Here is a 19157-nt window from a genome sequence, read left to right as displayed (position 1 = left end):
TTCAAATCAAATCATCTCAATACGTTAGACGATTTACACAATCCAAATCGACATTAATCAAACATTTATAAATCATGTGGAAATCCTTTTCAAATAATTCATAATAGTATATATCGCAAAAGAATGTATCTCAGATAATGTATGAAATAGGTTATCTCGTAGAAACATTTTGCATGTTTAATTGCATATTTGTCCCTTCTCCTCAGCTCAGGCGTTTACCACATTTTTTTGTTGGGTTGCGACTGTGCGAAGTGATCTTAACGCAATAGTAATTCACCATCAATTCCATCACACATAACGCATCTTTCAATGTCAAATCATACAACAAGCAAAAGGTCATTTCATACCCGATCACATAACAAGTATGAGACATCTTATTCTAGATCACAGAGTAAGAATATTGCATCTTATCCCAAATCATATAGCAAGGATAAAACATCTCACACCAGAACACACAAGTGTAAGGCATCTCATCACATAGAGTACCAAAGATCATCTCATCACCACATTTCAGTTCATTTTAAATTCATTTGTAACTCAAATACATTTTAAGAATTTGAGATCATAAGAGAAATCATATAATTTAAAGCATAGTGGAAGTACTTTTAATTTGAAAATATTTTCTTAAGAAGAAACCACTCACAATCACTTTACTTCCTCGCCTAAGATCCTTAGACAAAGGCCCCTTGCAGTTCCTTATCGAATTCGAGTGTGTGATGGGATCTTTGAAAATCTTTGAAACTCCTCAAAACTCTTCCACTTCTTTCTTAACTAAACACAAAATAAAAGTAGCTCCAAAAATGGTCGGAACTTCTCCAATTTATAGACTTATCTAGTGAAATTTCGCACGTCATAATGATTACCTCTGCCCGACGGTGAGACTCAGCCAATGACAAAATGCCATGTGTTACTGCTACCTCCCTAAATCCAATTGGACGGTAAGGTCAAATCAATTCACCAGTATTTTTACACAAGGATGACGTCAGCTACTTCCAAGTGAATGAAGCTCAAATCGCCTTTTATTTCGACGCATAGTTCCAATCGCCAACTTCCATCGTACACAGTCTTATCATATAACTCAATCTTGTTGCAAGTAGTCTTAACGCACAACTCATATCGCAATCAGAGTCTCACAGTATATTCTTAAAAACTCGATGATTGAAAATTTACCTTTTGAAAGCTTGGAACTATGATCACTTGTTCTCAAATCTCAAAGTAAAATAATATATTTTGAAAACTCAAAAGCTAAATGTTAAAAACTCAAGAATTAGAAAACTACACATCTTAAAAAGACAGTGACCAAACACACATTGTCGAAAACTCGAGGAAAAAAAAAATCTTTATTTACCTTAACAAAACAAGAACTACAATATGTCTTTTTTATATATAAAAAAGTTTGGCTTATGGACTTTACTAAACATTTTAAAATCTTATAGAGTAAAATTTAACTAACCACAAAAATTTAGGTTACTAAAAGACACATGTATTTTATACTTTTTTATTCTTCTTTTATAAATTTTAATATTGATAGTATAAGTTCATATCGATTAACATGTTATTTTCTCAAACTTATTATAATTTTATAAGAATATATAATGTTTCGCCAAATTTAATTATTTTAAAGCTTTTTTTAGTGTAACATTACATTATCTTTTTTTAAGTATAGTCTTAATCATTTCTCTATTTGTTTCAAGTTATTGAATGTAATATGTAAACTTTTGTGAAAAAAAAAATTTGTAAACAATAAAGTGTAATAAATCAAGAAATTTCAATTGTCACATTAGTTATTCTTATTTTTCAACGTAGGGTATTAATGTTTCAATAGTAGGATAGCTTTAAGATCTAACTAATTGTTATTATTATAAGAGCTCCTCATTAACATTACTCACATTATATTAATTCATGATTGTGAAACCTAATACTTTAAAGGAAAAAGATTATATCATAAATTTAGTTCGCACTTATAAACTTAATTAAAAAGTTTAACACGGTCCTAATAATTATTTCGTTTTTCTATCAAACTTTTTAAAAACGAAAACCCTAAACCCTAAAAATGGTTAAAAAATATCATAAAAAATTAAAACAAATATAAACTTAATTTTCAAAAACTAAAAATCAAACGACGTTTGAATAGACAATAAATAATTGGTTGAAGGACGTATTAGACAAATATATAAAAATGGAGGGAGCCAAATAATAATAAGGATATAGATGGTAATTAATGGCTTTTGCCTACAAAAGAGTTAAGTGGTCACATTATAGACAAAGGCAACTAATGCAAGTGGCCAAATCATGGGATAATATATATTTCTTTAAAAAACAAATACTATATTTATTATTTACCATTAACAAAGGTTCTAATTCAATATTGTATTCTTTTTTTTTGTAGAAAAATAATTTCACATTTTTGTTTGTCTTTAATTATAATAAATATTAATTTTTTTTTCTATTGTGAAGATGTGTTGATTTATCTAAATAATTTATATTTTATATTTGGACTTTAATTTATGTACAATTTTTAAACTCGTTTGTGATTATGTCAAATAATAGAGACATGGAGTGGAAATTACATAATTTGGACTTTTAATTTGAGTATTAATTTAATTTTCTAAGCAAGAATTAAAGGAAAATTTATAATTTTCACAATTATTTTAATCTATATCATTATCTGGACTCTTATTATTAATTGGGTGAATATTAATTAATGACATGGGGTGTACCGATAATTTTTTAAACAGGAAAATCCAAATTATTTTTGTTTCCCATTTTTATTTAATTAAATATTAATTTTTGTGTAAAATATATTATATATTATTTGAATAAAGAAAAGTTTTCAAATAGAAAGTAATGGATCTCCATAATGAGAGTATCAAATACTTTCTATTTTGCTTAAATTGTTCATGTATATATATATATATATACAACACACACATACAAACATCCATTGCTTGTGATTTTCTTATACACTTTTAATGTGCATAGTAAATATGTTTATGATGAACCTACAATTCATATAATTATATATAGTAATTTAGATGAATTGCTATATAAACTGATCACTAATCGGTTATTTGGTATTTCTTTTTTTAAGTAATAAAAACACTGCTTTCTTCATTTATAAACTCAGTTGGTACGTTGTCAATAAACCAAGCAAATATTTGTATAAATATTTAGTATTAACGTTTCACGATTTCCTTATTGATGGATTAAACATAAAATTATTAATATTTGGTTGTTTCCCAACCCTAGCTTTATTTCATATAAATTATTGTGTTTTCCAACATCATAATCTTTGATTATTATTATTTATTATTTTTCTAAATCTCTCTTTGTCTACATGTAGAGAATGAAGTTAAGAATAAATTTATTTTATTTTTTTTTAAAAAAAGAAAGATAATAAAAAGTGGGTCCCATTGTAATTAATAAAAGAAGGAAATACAACATGTGCTACACATTTTTAAAAGTAAAATAGTTTCCCCCAACTTTTCATTGTGGTTCATATGAATTTTAAAAAATAGAAGAAGAAAAATAGGTTTCTATATATATATATATATATATATATATATATATATTAATCTTCAAATAAATAAATAAAATAAAAGCTTGGTTGCTAGTTGTTGTGTTGACCCCACAAAGGTATATTTTCCTTGGCATGTTGGCCATTGTCCACTAACTTCAAGTTTTTTTTTTTTATTATTATTGACTTAATTTATTTTAGAAGGAAAAACTTTTATTTTTAAACTTTGAGTTTCGATTATAATTCGGTGTTAAAATTTTAAAATGTTACGATTTTATAAAGTTTGAGTTTAGTTTTAATCTAGTTCATAATTTTTAAGATTAGTTTCTAACTCACTTTTTTCGTCTTTAATTATAATTGTAATGTTTTTTAATTAACTTAGAATAATTAAGAATGAATATTTAATTAAAAAAAATAGGATTAAAATCTCTAAATTTTAAGTAAAGCTTAAACTTTGAAGTGTAAAACTATAACATAAAGTGAAAACTTAAACTTAAAAATAAGAAGCAAGATTTAATGTTTTTTTTTCTTTATTTTATTTTTTATCATGTAATGAAAATGATGATTATAAAAATGAAATAGTGGAGATTTTTATTAATTTGTTTATTTGGAGAAGAAATTAGTGGGATTTTAATTACTCAAATCTAATTAGATTTGTTATAAAATATATTGACTTAACTTTTCACCCACCTTATTCAATAAGAAGCAAAAGAAAGGAACAAAAGTCAATGAGGTCAGCTAAAATAGACTTATTTATAGGGTTAGATTATTAATTTGATTTTGATTATTTCAAAATTATTTATAAGGTTAGATTATTAATTTGATTTTGATTATTTCAAAATCACTCTCAAACAAACCTTAATTAAAACTTACAATATAGGATTCTTTTTAGGTATTAAAAGTATTATTTTATTGTCTTTGTGGGTATATAACAATTTGTTTAAGTAAGAAAGATTCAATAAATTGTTATTTAGTTAAAGTAATGTGTTTGATATATCACAAAGAAGTTGTTTTGGATTTGGATTAGGTAAAAGTTAGAGGTGGATTTTGAGTATTTTTGAAAAATAGAATGAGAAATTTCAAACCCCTTTCCCCATTTTTATCATCACTACTTTTCACAAGATCCTTTTCCATTAATCACGATTATTTACCATTAATCATGATAGGGATAGAAAGACTAAACCAGGTTGAGTCTATATTAATATAATTTTATTAACTTTTAATCATTTAATATTTTTGCTTTTATGTATTGCAATCATATTAAAAAGTAATTAGAAACGAATTGATGAAAACTTAGATTAACATGCAGTAACATTTTATTTAGAATTTTTTTCCCCATAGAAATTCATAAAATCCCTCTTCTGTTTTAGCAAATCCGAAACAAAATTTCATTTCATTTTATAATAGGAACTCATTAATTAATCTCATTTAAAACTAGTTTACTTTAATCCTAACTTAACTCCTCTTGGCTACCTAAATTGCTCCTTTTGTTTCTCCTAACATCTAAATCTAGATATTAAATTTACGAAGAACAGAAAAGGGTAAAACAACAACTTGTCATGCAGAACAGTTTGTTCTTTAAATACGTGGGCTACCAATATACTGAGGTGCACAGCAAATCATGCATAGGTTGCTCCCAACCTATCCCTAAAGAAATTCACACTCAATGTAAAAAACCCATATAATAATACAAACTTGAGGTTGATGGCTGCCAATAAGAAAATTGTAACACGTTTTCTTCTGTAAAAGGAAGAGTTGCAATAATAATTTTCCTCAATGAAACATATCACACATTCTATCTAGCTCAATGCATGCCCGCTTCAATCTAGTATAATATAATTAACCATGCACTAAACTATAGTGTGAGGTTAAGACAGGTAAGACTCACTAGACGAATATATGAAACATTAGCAACCTACTACAGTGATGATATCTTTATTTTCTCAGTATCCCAAAAGAAACTACAGTGATGATATCTTTATTTATATAATATGCTTAATATATATCAACCTGAAGCCAACAAAATGAAGATCAATATATTAGATTTGGTTTCTTTAGCAAGATCTTTTTCTATTATTTTATTTTCTTTATTATATATACAACAAGAAATTAAAAAAGAAGAAAAAGAAATTGAAGAAGGGAAGAAAACTAACGGTGGAAAATTAAAGATGGGAACAAGTCAAGAAGAAGGCAAGTTGGCAAAGGCGGTTCTTGTCAGAGTAGCAGTCTCTATGATTCTGACACCTGATTTGAAATATACAAAAACATCAACGGCTCTTATTCTCTTACTTGATTTCATTTTGACGGCCCTGATTCACTTGATAGGGGTTCGAGCGTTTTTATTCAACAGATTGCCAATTTAGTATGTAAATAAATATTCCTTTTCTTCCTTCCTTTTTTTTTTTTTTCTTTTTCCCATGCTAAAAAAATATCTTGTCTATTATTATATTTATTAATTGGAAATTACTAAAACAGATATTTTTGGAGTTTATTTCGATTTTCATGGATTTTTTTTTTATTTGTTATTTTTTAAAATATGTTACCAAAAATACAAATATTTTTAATTGAAGAATGTGTAGTTTTAATTTTTGACGGTGCATATTGGTTCATCGGAAATAGTTTTTTCTTTTTCTTTTTTATTGATGGTTTGGATATAATTAACTTTTTTCATGCATGTCGACAAGAACAAATTTAGAAAAATGGAGACTAAAATCCAATTCAATGGTTCAACTATTTAATTGTTAATTGGACACTTGGTCAATTAATTTTAGAAATGATGTTTTCTAGTGCCACAATTCTACAAAGGGAACAAAAAATTATAGCAAAATTGTTGTGTGGTTAATTATTAATTACTAACATATGAGATTCAGACAAATTGGGTGTTGGTTTTTAATCTTAGCATTAGAAATATTTTGTGTTTGAAATAAAAACTTATGTATAATCTTTGATGTTGAATAATGTTTGATGTTTTTCTTGCACTCTTTGATGATTTTGTTCCCTTCTAGCTTTTAGGGTATTGTCTATTCATTTGTTTTTTACTATGGGATGGAATTTTTCTAATGTCTTTTACTCGAAGAGACTTTTCATGCTCATAGTTTGTCTTTCCTTAGTTTACGATGAAGGATGGAAAATTCCTAATGTCCTTCACCATTACACTTTTCCCTTTTACTAGATAGTCATGACCAAGTTTGAGACGTTTCTCTTTGGTATTCATTTTCTTGGTTTTGGAATACAAAGTTAGAGCTCTCGTCTCCATTAATGTCAATGGTTGGTGAAAAAAATTAATAGAAAAAAAATATAATAGACAAGAAGAATATGGACACTAGTTTGATATTTGTCATAATGCACTTGATCTATTGTCTAAGTTAGGAAGAGCTTTTAGACGTTTTAAGGATGAGAATGATCTGACTTCTTTTGAACTCGTGATAATGAGGACGTATTTATATGAAATTTCTAACCTAATTAAGCATACCTATATTAGGTTTTAAAGTCAAGTAAGTTTATCCTCGAGCCAAAAAAGTTGTGACATGCATTTAACACACTTCATTCATCAAAATGAGAAGGCTTGACCTCTCAGTCTTGCATGCAAATTATTTAGACTTTCTTCACTTTCCAAAGGCCCAAATGTACTTCAAGAGAGCATATTGAGTGTATGACCATTTCATTTAAACGAAGGTCCTTGTCCTTGGCCGAGGTCGTGCAAGTTACCTTAGACTTTTGGTCTAATCTTTCTTCTTTTCTAAGCACAATTGTGGTCTTAGGGTCGCATGGTTTTCGTCTTTAGCTTCATTCTTTTCTTAGTTGGATAGTTTACAAGCCAATTGAAAATCAAATTATGTCATCTAGTCCAAATCTATCCACAACAATTTTAATTCGCTACAAAACGCACATGTAAATATTGTCATCATCAACAAATTTTTAAACAAAAGATTGATCTAAAATTTCACACTAGCTCAAATTTTGAAGGTTGAAATCTATTTATATAATAGATAATGAAACAATAAACTCATTTACTTTGGTTCGTATAAAAGTATAGGGATCTTTTACGATAGCGTTTATTATAGATAATCACTAGTTTTAATAGTTAAAATTAGTATAGCTCAACAATACATAACTGACATATATTTCTAGTTTCTAATTTGGGATAGTTGCAAATATAGCAATTATATTCAAAATAATAAAGTATATAGCAACATTTTAAAAAAATTGCAAATATAGCAAAATCTGTCAAAATCTATCAATGATAGGAGTATATCATTGATAGACTATGTAGCAAATGTTGGTCTGTCACTGATAAACCATAAGAGTCTATCAAGGATAGAAGTCTATCATCGATAGACTTTGCTATATTTGCAATTTTTTAAAAATATTGCTACATACTTAATAATTATTCTAAAAATTACTATCCATTATAATTACCCTTCTAATTTTGAAGGTTGAAATCTCTACTTATAAAATAATATTTAATATTAATCTATTAACAATTTTTTTTATATATAGTTTACTATTTTGAATGATAAATTAAAAATTCATTTTCTTTAAGAGATGATTGACAAATCACAAATAAAAGAGCATAAACAAAGACTAAAAACATCATGTCTACATATACATATACATATAATATGTACACATATGGTAATAAAGCAAAATAAATCAATCAAAGAATGAATTTGGAATGAACATGTAACATGTTTCAATGCTCCCACTCTCTCTCTCTCTCTCTCTTGTTATCACAAAGTTGCAAGTAGAATGTGACAAATTTTTTGGTACCCCAAACCTAAATCTGTCCCTTAAATAACCTAACCATATGGGCCATACAAAAAATATTCAAGATTTTGGTTTAAACATGTTTTTTCTTTTTAATATTAATTTTCACATATAATATTTCAAGTTTGGCCATACCCCTATAATAATTATGAGCATATAAGTGAATACGACTATCTTTATTATTTCATATGGTTTGAACCTTTCGATTCTCTAATTTGGTACTAAAAAAGTTATTGATATGATAAGTGATAACACACCAAAAATTTGATTATATATTTACCGACTCTATTTAAAAAATTTATATAATTCTCGATCGATGTTACATTATGTCATGCGTTAGGGATAAGGTATAAGTTATTTTAATATGGGCATGTGGTGTATTTTAATTAAATTGGTTAAATGTGAAAGTTCACTTTGGAAAGGGAAAAAAATTGAAAAAGAGGAGAATGCCAAAAGGTAGAGTTGTTAAAGGAAAGTGACAAATAAATGGCAAAGAATATTTGGTAAGAAGAAGAATAAGGAAAGATAGAAGTAAAATAAAATTAAGAGTAATTGATTTAACATAGAGCATCATCTAATGCTTCCTTTTCTTCTCAATAATAACCATAAGGAAAGTACAATAAGAATGTGACATTTTAGGTGGGCTAAAGGTTAATATTTGTCCCTTCAAAATTATTGCAAAACTTCTTTACTAATTAAGTAGATCATGGGGCCTATGTAACATGAGAGGACACTTTTTTATACATTTTGTTCCATAAATAAACTATTTTGAATGCATGCATGTTACATTTCATATACAAACTAGGAAGCTACATACATATATATATATATGTACGTATCTATGTATGATTATTCAACATGCAATAGAAATTTGGTTCTATTTCAGGTTTTTTTTATCTATATCAAACTTTGGTTTATTTTGGTTCATGTACTTTGAAAATGTTTATTTTGGTTCTTGTATTGTAAAAAAAGTGATCATTTTAGTCTCATTATTTCATTATCATTTTCAATTCATTTTAAGGGATCAAAATTGTCATTTTTTTTGAAAGTTTGAGGACTAAAATAAACAAAAGTTGAAAATACAACGACCATTATTGACATTTTGAAATGAATCATACTTGAAAGTATAAGCATTGAAATAATTTTCAAATTTATACGAAAGATGAGAGGAGATATAACATAAAAGTTAGGGGAATGCAATAATGTATAAAAAGGAAAAGAAAAGAGATGGGTTGGGAGGAAAAGGAGTTGTGTTTACACTTTCTTCTATGAGTGGCACAATTTACTATTTCTATCTTTGAAATAAGATATACAAAACAATTAGTTTATGGATTAATAATAATATCAAAAAACCCAATCTACACTTAAAAAGAAAGAAAAAAAAAAAACTCATTATTTTTATATTTAAAAAGTTACTCACATTTATGATACTTTTTTGGTCAATTTTTCTATTTTCGATCTTTTTTTTTTATTTTTTAAATAAAAAAATCAAATTCTTTCCTAAATGATTTACAAACACGAAATAATGACAACTATTTACAAACAGGATCAAAATATTATTGTGATATTTTGTTATATTTAAATATTTGTGGATGTTTTGTAATTTGAAATAATTTTTTTAAAACTTTTGTTTAAATTTATTTTTTGTGAATGAGAGTAGTTATTGGCTAAAAAATCAAATTGACTTTTTGAGCATTTCCACCAAACTCACTTTTTGAGCATTTCCACCAACATGTGGGATATAATTTAATAAGTTTATATAAACAACTATTTATTTTGTGAATTCTTTTACATTTATACGTAAATTATCAAAATTGGGTCAAGTTGAAAGTTGACATGTATGTTGAATTGAAACTGAAAATAAAACCATCTCAATATCGTCACATATTTTTGTCATGACCACCGAATTCAATTGGTTGCACTTAATGGACAAACTTATGGACAAAGTACATGTAACGCCCAACAAATTCGATTTTTGTTCTTTGTTATTAATATTTAAGTGCGGTTATGGAAAATTCAAACTTATTGGAAGAACCTTATCATTTTGATTTCTCGAGTAATTAAGGTTGGGAATCTTTAGTTTGTTTAAGATAATAAGTATTATTTTTTTTATTTTTATTGGAAATAATTGGGGAAGTCCTTATTAAACTAAAGTTGGTTGTTTTTGGTGAGATTTGGGGAGAGAGAGGAGGTGGTTGTTTTGGGTTTTTTTTAAAAGGAAAAGAAAAGAGTTATTTTCTTATAAAGCAGCCTTGGGACCCGTGCATAAGAAGAACAAAAAAAAAAGAGAGAGAGGAGCAATTAAAGATTTAAACCCTAGCCGCCGAAACCCTAGCCGCCGACCCGCGCCGCCGCCTTCGCCGCCCGTTCAAGCACCAACGCTCGGGAGCCAGCCGCAGTAGAAGCCGAACCACCCTCCCAGCCGCGCTGGACGAGTCAAGCCGCCGTACGCCAAAGGAGGAGCTACGCACGCCGCGCCGCGTCTGCAGCCGTCTCTCGCACGCCCGAAGCCGAGTCGAAGTCACCTTCGCGCGTCCGCAGCCAACCCGTCAGCCAGCCGAGTCGCGCCGCTTCGATCCGACGCAGCGCAGCCGAAACGCTCGTTTGCAGCCGTCGCCGAGCGAAGCCGTGGTAGCCGGACCACCAGCAACCGCCGCGCCACCCGAAATCCGGAAGTCAGCGCCTCGCGCGCAAAGATCCGACCGAAAACCCGCTCCGCGACCCGAACCGACGCGCGCCATCTTCCGGAACTCGACCCGCGCCCGCGTGCATCCGCGTGTGAGCCGCGTCCGCGTGTGAGCCGCGCCGCGCGCTTCTGCGTAGCCGAGTCGCGCCCGCGTGCAAGCCGCGCCGCCTGCACCACAACCTGAGCCGCGTCTCCCTCCTGTCGCAAGCCGAGCCGCACGCGTAAAGTTCCTGTACCGAGCCGAGTCGAGCCGCGCCTGCGCCAAGCCGAGCCGGTCCCTGTCCTTTTCCAGCCGAGCCGCCAAGACTAATTTGGCTCCATCCACCTAAATTTTGGTAATTAAATTAATTATTGTGGCATTACCCGGTAAGACTCAATGTTTCGGACGCTAATTAATTTAATTTGGGACTAAATTAAATTATTTTCCTTAAGGGACGTCTTGGACCAAGTAACTGCTGCAACGTGGGATTTCTTCAGTAGGGGCTCGAGCACTGCAACCTCCTTCTAGGGTAAGTCATTTCAAATGAGTCCTGAACCGTTAGTCGTTGGTGACCTAATTACGAATTTTGGTATATTAAACAGTTAGGACCTCGTCGCTTGGAAAGCATACTGCCTCGCGGTTAGGACTCGTCAAGTAAATCTCCAGGTAAGAGATTCTACTACTAGCTCTATGTTTAGAATTATGAGACTATGTATACTTCAATTGTGCGTGTTGAGGGCTAGACCTTACGAAGCATGAAAACAATGATAGTATGATGCAAATGACGATATGGTTATATTATAGCATGTTGTGTGATGACGAGAGTTGTTATGGCTGTAAGACAGATGTCGAGATGGAGAGTGTAAAGATGATTTATCGGTTATGTTATATGCTGACGCCATGTGTATGTATACTGCGATTAGGGTACCTGTTAGCTTGACCTGTTAGAGTCGTACCTACATGGGTGTCCTTCGGGATCACCACCTATTGAGGATTGTGTGGTCCGACGGGACACTAGTCTAGCATGGATATAGATATGACTCGAGTGACTCGACGGGGTCCTCGCATCCCGATTGTCCTAGGTGTCCCCCGGGGCACCGAAGACCAGAGTTACGTTCCTACAGGAGCGCATGTTGCACGTGTTCGGGAACGTGCCAGAGATTGGGTACCAGTTACAGGACTCTGACAGGAAGTTAACAGGCACCTAGTGGGACTAGTAGTGGGTCCCTTACTGAGTATTTTATACTCACTCTCTTCATTTCATGTTTTCAGGTAGAGGACGAGGCAAGGGCAAAGGCAAGCTGGCGAGCGACCCGAAGTGACCGTGGCGGGCCATAGGGACTACTGCTTCCGCTTATCCTTATTTTAGACTTTCGTACCTGAGTTTGAGTATTCTTCAGTACTTATCATCTTTTATGTAGATAGGGCCCGAGTAGGACTTTAGAACGCATTACATCTTTTTGCATAACTACCTTGTTTGAATTTTCATAAATAAAATTTCTCAAACCTTATGCGTTTTTAATAAATTTTATGACTTAAACCACTTGTTCTATATTTAGTAATGACTTCGATTCAGTATAAGGAGTTGGGTCGTTATAGTACAAGCCAACACGATCCATGGCCATTAGAACTTTATTAGTAGGGTAGTTTGCTCCATTTTGAATAAAAATATTTTAAACTCTAGAAAACGTAGAGAAAATCATTTCATCCATTAGAAAACTTTTTAAACATTTGAAGATGGATTATTAACACGTTACTCTTCAAATCAAGTATACGTATTCAATAAAGAGAATCAGATGATCAACTACTAAATACCAAACTAAATTGATATATACCTAATTCTATAGAACACGTTTCTCTATAAATCTCGCAAAAATAGTGATAGTAGAATGTTAAAAATGAAATAGAGAATCAAACAAATGAGATGGAATTATAGAGAGATTAGATTAGATTGTTATTGACCAATAGAAAAATAGAAATGGAGGAAAAGGTTGATGGGAAGAAAGCAAAGTTTTGAAGAAAATGAGGCGAGAGACAAAGACTTGTAGACACCAATGCCACACCAATTCTCATGTCCTATCCCTCCTCTCTCTCCCTCTCTCTCTTTATTTGAAAATTATTTTTCTTTTTTTTTTATCACTCGAAATATTGTCCCATTGTTATCGATCACGATTGAACTAATGACAAAGTAAATTTAATAATGCATGTCTTGTGAAATAGTCGCTTAAAGTCGAGGTCAATATAAACTAAAATTGGTTCGAGTTAAGTTTTCTTACTGAATTCGGATCCTCGATAATCCTCTGCAACCTCACAAACTAGTATGAGTCTTTTCAAGATGTTTTGTCCCCACTCATATGTATACTAGAAGATTCAGAGTAAAGCACACTTAACTTTGAAGTTCCTATAATCAAGTTATCGAAAAAAAAAATGTACACCTTATTGGTATAGGTAGTAACTTTTAATTCTTTTAAGTTTCTCTTAATTTTACTTTCATGTTCTCGAGATCTCTCTTCTTCATATGTGATATTTAATCATTCATATCTCCTTCCTAAAATCAGGATGTTACATATGACCTTTTTATTTTAATTTAAAAATTCTAACAACGGAGAAAAACATATACTTTTAAGTTGCTTTACAATTTAAAAAAGAACAATTTCAAATATAACAAAAAAAATCAAAATATTTATTTCAATTCCATCAAACATAGTTACTAATGTACACTGATAGACTTCTATCAGTATTTATCATTGATTGATTCTAAAAATTTTGTTATATTTTGAAAATTAACAAGTATTTTTAAAAATAGAAAAAAAACTATTTACACTTAAAAAGCGAAAGACTTTTTTATTAAAGATAAATATTTTGTTAATTTTTCTATTTTATTTTTTTTACTCCTCAACTGATACAAAGGATTAGGATCCAATTTTATTTTAAAATTAGGATATTTAAAAAATCCAATCATGTCAAATCCAAACATAATTAAATTTAATAGCTCTTCAAACACATATAATTTTCAAATCCTAACTCAAAAAGAAAAAAAAAATCCTTAAACTGATTTAATTGATTAACAAACTAGGATGTGACAGCAGGAAAAATCTAAGGGACATTAGCCCAAAAAATAAAAATATCCAAAGGCATTGCCCTTTGGTAAGGCAAGTGATGGGGTCAAATAATCTAAAATTTTATTCTATTTAAATAATATATTTCAATAAATTTAAAATCCCTTAAAATATTTTAAAAAAAATATATAGGAAAATTTTAGATTTAAATTCATTTTATCATATTAAATGCTTTAACTTGATTTAAACTTTACATTATATTTTTAACGGTTTTTTTTTCTAATTTAAGAAAATGATCACGTGCCGTTAATAGTACTCGTGAAAGACTAACATATAATATATGATTGTTGTGTTAGTGACTAAGAAGTATGTGAGCTTTGTGTTAGCGACCAAGAAGTATGTGATTCAAAGCTCCTGACCTTATTGTTGTACTAGAAAAAATTAGAATTATATAAACTATTGTCTTTGTTAGTCAAATTTTACATTATCAAGATGTCTCAATTATTACACAAATATTTGTTGATAATATAAAAATATAACCAAACAAAAATATAACATAGATTAGATATACACAAAATATACAAATTAAATATGATATATGAATGTATAGATTCAATCGAGCCAATTTGATTGGTTAAAGATAATAACTTCGATTTTTACCATAATTAAGAATAACTTGTAGATGAATTCTATTTTACTTTCAATTAAATCTTTTAATTGGATCTATTAATTTGTTACAATCATTCCCTAATATAAGCACACACAAGCATCTCATAGAAGGATATTTTTGAAATATAAAAAGAGGTTATAAGTTAAAGTAGCAATGAAAAATCTCACTTTTATTAAGAAATGGTTCAAAACTAATGGAAGAAGTGGGATACATAAAAGGAAAGATAGGACAGACAGCAACAGTTATTGATATTTAAAAAAAAAAAAACACTCATCTTTTTGTTCCTTTTTATTTTTTATTTTTAGTCTTTTTTGTTTTATTATATTTGTCTTTTTTGAAATGAAAAGGAAAAAAAAATAATACTCATTTTCTTAAAAAGGAATTATATTTCCTTATCTTGTACTTCAAATTTTCCTTGAACATTTAACTTTGAGATGTATTTTAGACTTTTTTTTCCCTTTTTGTGGAGATTATTAAGTTGTATTTGAATTATAGCAACACTTAGAAAATTCATTAATTATATTTATTAAAACTAAAGAGTTTATTTGGTAATCCATTTAGTAACAAATTCACATTTTTTTTTAAACAAGAAATTTGTTTATTGAAAACCAAAAATGTAGTTTTAAGACGAATTTTGAAAAGAAAAAACAAACTAAAATATCACTAATCAAAATTGCTCTACTGTTGCAATTTGAATAGTTATTTGCTCTACTATTTTCAAATTGAATTAAAAATGAAAAATGAAAAAAGATCATATTCCTCTCTTTGTCAATGTATCTCAATACATTGATAGTATTAATTAGCAAGGATGGTAAAGATAAAATTGCACGTGTATTAAACCATATAAACAATCGAACAATTATTATCTAATATAAAATGCAGGCTGAAATTAATAATAAATAATAAATAAAATAAACTCAAAATTTTCCTCGAAACAAAATAGCAAATAATTTAAACTCATAAAAAACGAGGGAAAAAGAGGCTCCTCAGTAGACCATATAAAAAATAAAGTAAAGTTCTAATCTTAAAAAGGAGTGAGTAACCACTCAACCACCATTCATGATCAAATGTGTGGTTCATGTTCATAATATGAACAGCAAAAAGAAGAAAGAAAAAAAAAACATCAAATCCTTACAAGATATTTGACAAACCAACTCAAAATATCTCTAACCATATAAAAGCATAAAAGAAGACATAAAACTAGATGGGTTGGAATAATTTTCTTAGCTGTTGTGAAGTCAGTCAAATAGACCCATGATCATATCCTCCTCATCTGACTCTTCCTCTGGTTCTTCCTTCTTATCTTCCATAGCAGCAGGGGCGGCAACAACTGACTTGGCTGCCGCAGCTGGGGCTGCTGCTGCTGCAAATTTGCTTGGATCCTACAAAATTTTCCATAGGTTTATCACATACCATTTTAAAATATAACTCCTTCGCATCTTCTAATACAAATTGCTTTTCAAAATGGTATAATTTTTACTATTACATTTAACAGATAGATGGATCTTATACACATGTCTAACTAGGTGGATCACCCTAAAATGTTAATAAAAATTTGCCATATTAAAAGAAAGTTAGTAGTAAGTTGTGTGGTAAATGATACGGAGGTTCAAACTCTCATACATATATCTATTTAGGCAGTATTTTCCTATAAAACATGGCATATAATTTGAACTAGACATATATACCATAATCAGACTTGTTCCGATAGTTCAATCATAGGAATTAAAGAATGTAAAAAGCTTATCAAATTTGAAGGTTAAAAAGTTAAGGTTTTAACTGTTAAATGGTCTAATATAGAAAGTAATTAAGGAGATCAAAACAAAACTTAATCAAACCGAAACTGGATGTAAATAGAAAGTGGTTGAGAATGAAAGCTCAGACACCAAAACTATATAGCCTTTGATATATAAAGCTGTCTAAAAAGGTTCAAGGCTAACGAACCTTCAAAAATTCTTTGATTTCATCAGCCTCAGAGAATGAATATTCAGTAGCGACAGCAATGGCAAGAGCATTCTTATAGGCGTTGATAAGCATGTGAGGAGCAGCAGCAAGAGTTGGGAAAGACACAGCAAGAGAGAGAGAGGCAACCATAGAAACCCCAGCAAGGAATTTCTCAAGAAGATCTTCTTCTGTAAGATCAAGCACTGCTGGACTAAAAACAGAACCGTTGTCATAGACAGAAACAACAATGAGACCATAAGAGAAGGGCCTTATCCCAAGTTTGGAGAGTAGTGCGGCCTCGGATGAGCCGACTTTGTCTCCTTTCTTGATTAGCTCCACGGGAGTGATGATTTCGACTGTGCCTTTGTTAATCTTTGTTGGGATGTTCAGCACCTGAGATCAATTCAACTTTTGGGTTGAGATACTTTAATAAATCGAACTGTTTAAAAATGGAGGTATTAGTTTTATAACAAACCTGAAAGAAAGATGTCTGCGATGGATCGAGTCCAGTGTTTCCTGGAGGAACAATCACATCAATTGGTGCAACAAGGCCAACACGAGCTGGGGCTCCCACCTGTTTCCATAAATGCATATCATGTGTATAAAAATTGGACAAAGAAGCACTATGAGTCGAGGAGGCCACCAGGCACGTTCATCATTGACGTGTGAGACCATACCTCTAGTCTATATCAAGTTATATTATTATGACAGCCTTCTTGAATAATTTTTTAAACAATTAGATTAAAACAGTGTCGAAACATGTGCATTCTTAAAAAAAAAACTAATTCGAAAACAAACCGAAGGTTGAATCTTTAAAACCAAATTAGATAGGACAAAACTTCCTCCAAATAATCCAACTAAATTGAACCATGACCAGCAGGACGCCATGTAATAGATTTCGAGTCACATTTGAATGAACGTTAATATTTAAAATTGTCAACACAATTGGAGGTTTCAACTTTTATAAGGGATCACTATTCACTTGACTGTTACATCATGATACGGTTTCTTTCAAATCCACGATCTTATCAAGCATCACAAGGTTACCATCGTGAAATAACCAGACAATAAATTATATTTACAATGATAACTCATTAATCATAACAATAAAAAAAAAAGGACAAATTTGAAAACTAGCACACAGCTTTTACTGAAATTACCAATCTAGCCTTAGACAATGTACATGGATATCATCATAAACAAAGCAATATACTACCTTGTATTTGGCAACTTCTTCCTTCACTTCTTTCAAATCACCTTTAGTGAAGATCAAGCCAACGTTTCCCTAGAGATCGAAGAAAACTCGTTTAAAAAATCAACAAAAAAAATAATAAATAAGTAAAAGTTGAGAGGGAGTCCGTACCACAAGATGAGGGAGGAGGTTGGTGACGGCGGTGTTACCAGTCTTTTCAGAATGGATTCTAATGGAGCGTTTCATCATGGTGTTCTTACCCATAAGAATAATGGAATCGCCACGGAGACCCTTGCGAATGCTCTGAAGCTGGTTGGAACCGACATTATCGGCACCGACGATGAGGACCTGAGAATACTCATCGAGGAGACGACAGAGTTTCTGATCGTAGTTAGTCTTCTTCTGAGCTCGGGTGGGCTTGAGAACCATGGCGGAAGATTTGGGGGAAAGTATTTGCCGGAAGAAGAAACCCTAAAATGTGAATGGAAAAAGAAGAGAGGTCGTTGCATGAAATATATATAAGGAGGAGTTTTAGTTTCGATGTTTATATATTTTTTAATGTTCGTGGCTGGATCGTTTAATTTGTTCTCTTTCGCGGGCTTCCTTTTTGGGGGCCCACTACTTTTATTTCTTTATTTTCTTTGGAGTTTGTTTGGATCCCGAGAAAATGATCGGGAAAATGTGGGACCCAGCATTAGAATCATTCTTTTGTTTTTTTCTTATTTATTTATTTCAACCTAAAGTAATTTGATGGTGAAAATGGTGTTCTTATACTATTAGGTTTAAAAGATAACAAAAAAACCAATCATGGTCTTATATATTAATTTACGATGATTATTGCAGTTAGTAATTGACGTTTGTCTATGTACTTACTTAAGAACTAATGGGAGTATGTATTCATCTCATTTTAAACAAAATATGATTGTATTTAGGGGTTAGTAGGAGTACGTACGCTTCATCTTCATTTTAAACAAAGTATAGTTGTAGTATAGTAGTTGTGCCTTCACCCTCACAATCATCCAATTATAGCTTTGAGTTTTGTGTTTTACGAATTTATATAGTGCCTCTATATAAAATTTTTGAATCTACCACGATCTATGTATCTTTATGAATATTGCATATTTGCCGTTATAATGAATATATCGCTAATAATGTTACATTATGGAGTATAAAGATAAGAGCATGTGTCCATTATCGTTGAGCTACACTAATTTTGACACATATTATCACTTATTCAAGGTGATCTTTAGCATTTTCCTCTTTTATGATGCTTCCTAAGAAATTGTTTAGTAGGTTGATAGTTAATCTCCTAGTTAAATATACTTAATTCTTGAGTTCTTAT

The 19157-nt window shown here is 30.6% G+C and overlaps 1 protein-coding gene across 1 annotated transcript; it reads right to left on the bottom strand.

The window, feature by feature from the left end:
- Positions 1-15644: 15644 nt before the first annotated feature.
- Positions 15645-18331, bottom strand: LOC103497088 (60S acidic ribosomal protein P0-like). The gene is made up of 5 exons (XM_017046599.2): positions 17987-18331; positions 17840-17908; positions 17099-17197; positions 16624-17016; positions 15645-16061 (listed from the first exon to the last, which is right to left on the bottom strand). Exons 1-5 carry the CDS (start codon positions 18242-18244, stop codon positions 15918-15920), a joined length of 963 nt encoding a protein of 320 aa, XP_016902088.1. The 5' UTR covers positions 18245-18331; the 3' UTR covers positions 15645-15917.
- Positions 18332-19157: the final 826 nt, after the last annotated feature.

The sequence above is a fragment of the Cucumis melo genome, chromosome 12 (genome assembly GCF_025177605.1).
Source record: "Cucumis melo cultivar AY chromosome 12, USDA_Cmelo_AY_1.0, whole genome shotgun sequence".
NCBI classification, from domain to species: domain Eukaryota; kingdom Viridiplantae; phylum Streptophyta; class Magnoliopsida; order Cucurbitales; family Cucurbitaceae; genus Cucumis; species Cucumis melo.
Note: the sequence above shows the minus strand (reverse complement) of the source record. Positions and strands in the feature narration are given on the sequence as shown.

Bases quoted from the DNA above. Each gene is read 5' to 3' on its own strand.
- LOC103497088 (XM_017046599.2), bottom strand. From the start codon at position 18,244: ATGGTTCTCAAGCCCACCCGAGCTCAGAAGAAGACTAACTACGATCAG. The intron at 17,198-17,839 runs GTAGTATATTGC...TTATGGAAACAG, and splicing joins AAGAAGTTGCCAAATACAAG to GTGGGAGCCCCAGCTCGTGT. The intron at 17,017-17,098 runs GTTTGTTATAAA...AATTGATCTCAG, and splicing joins CGCAGACATCTTTCTTTCAG to GTGCTGAACATCCCAACAAA.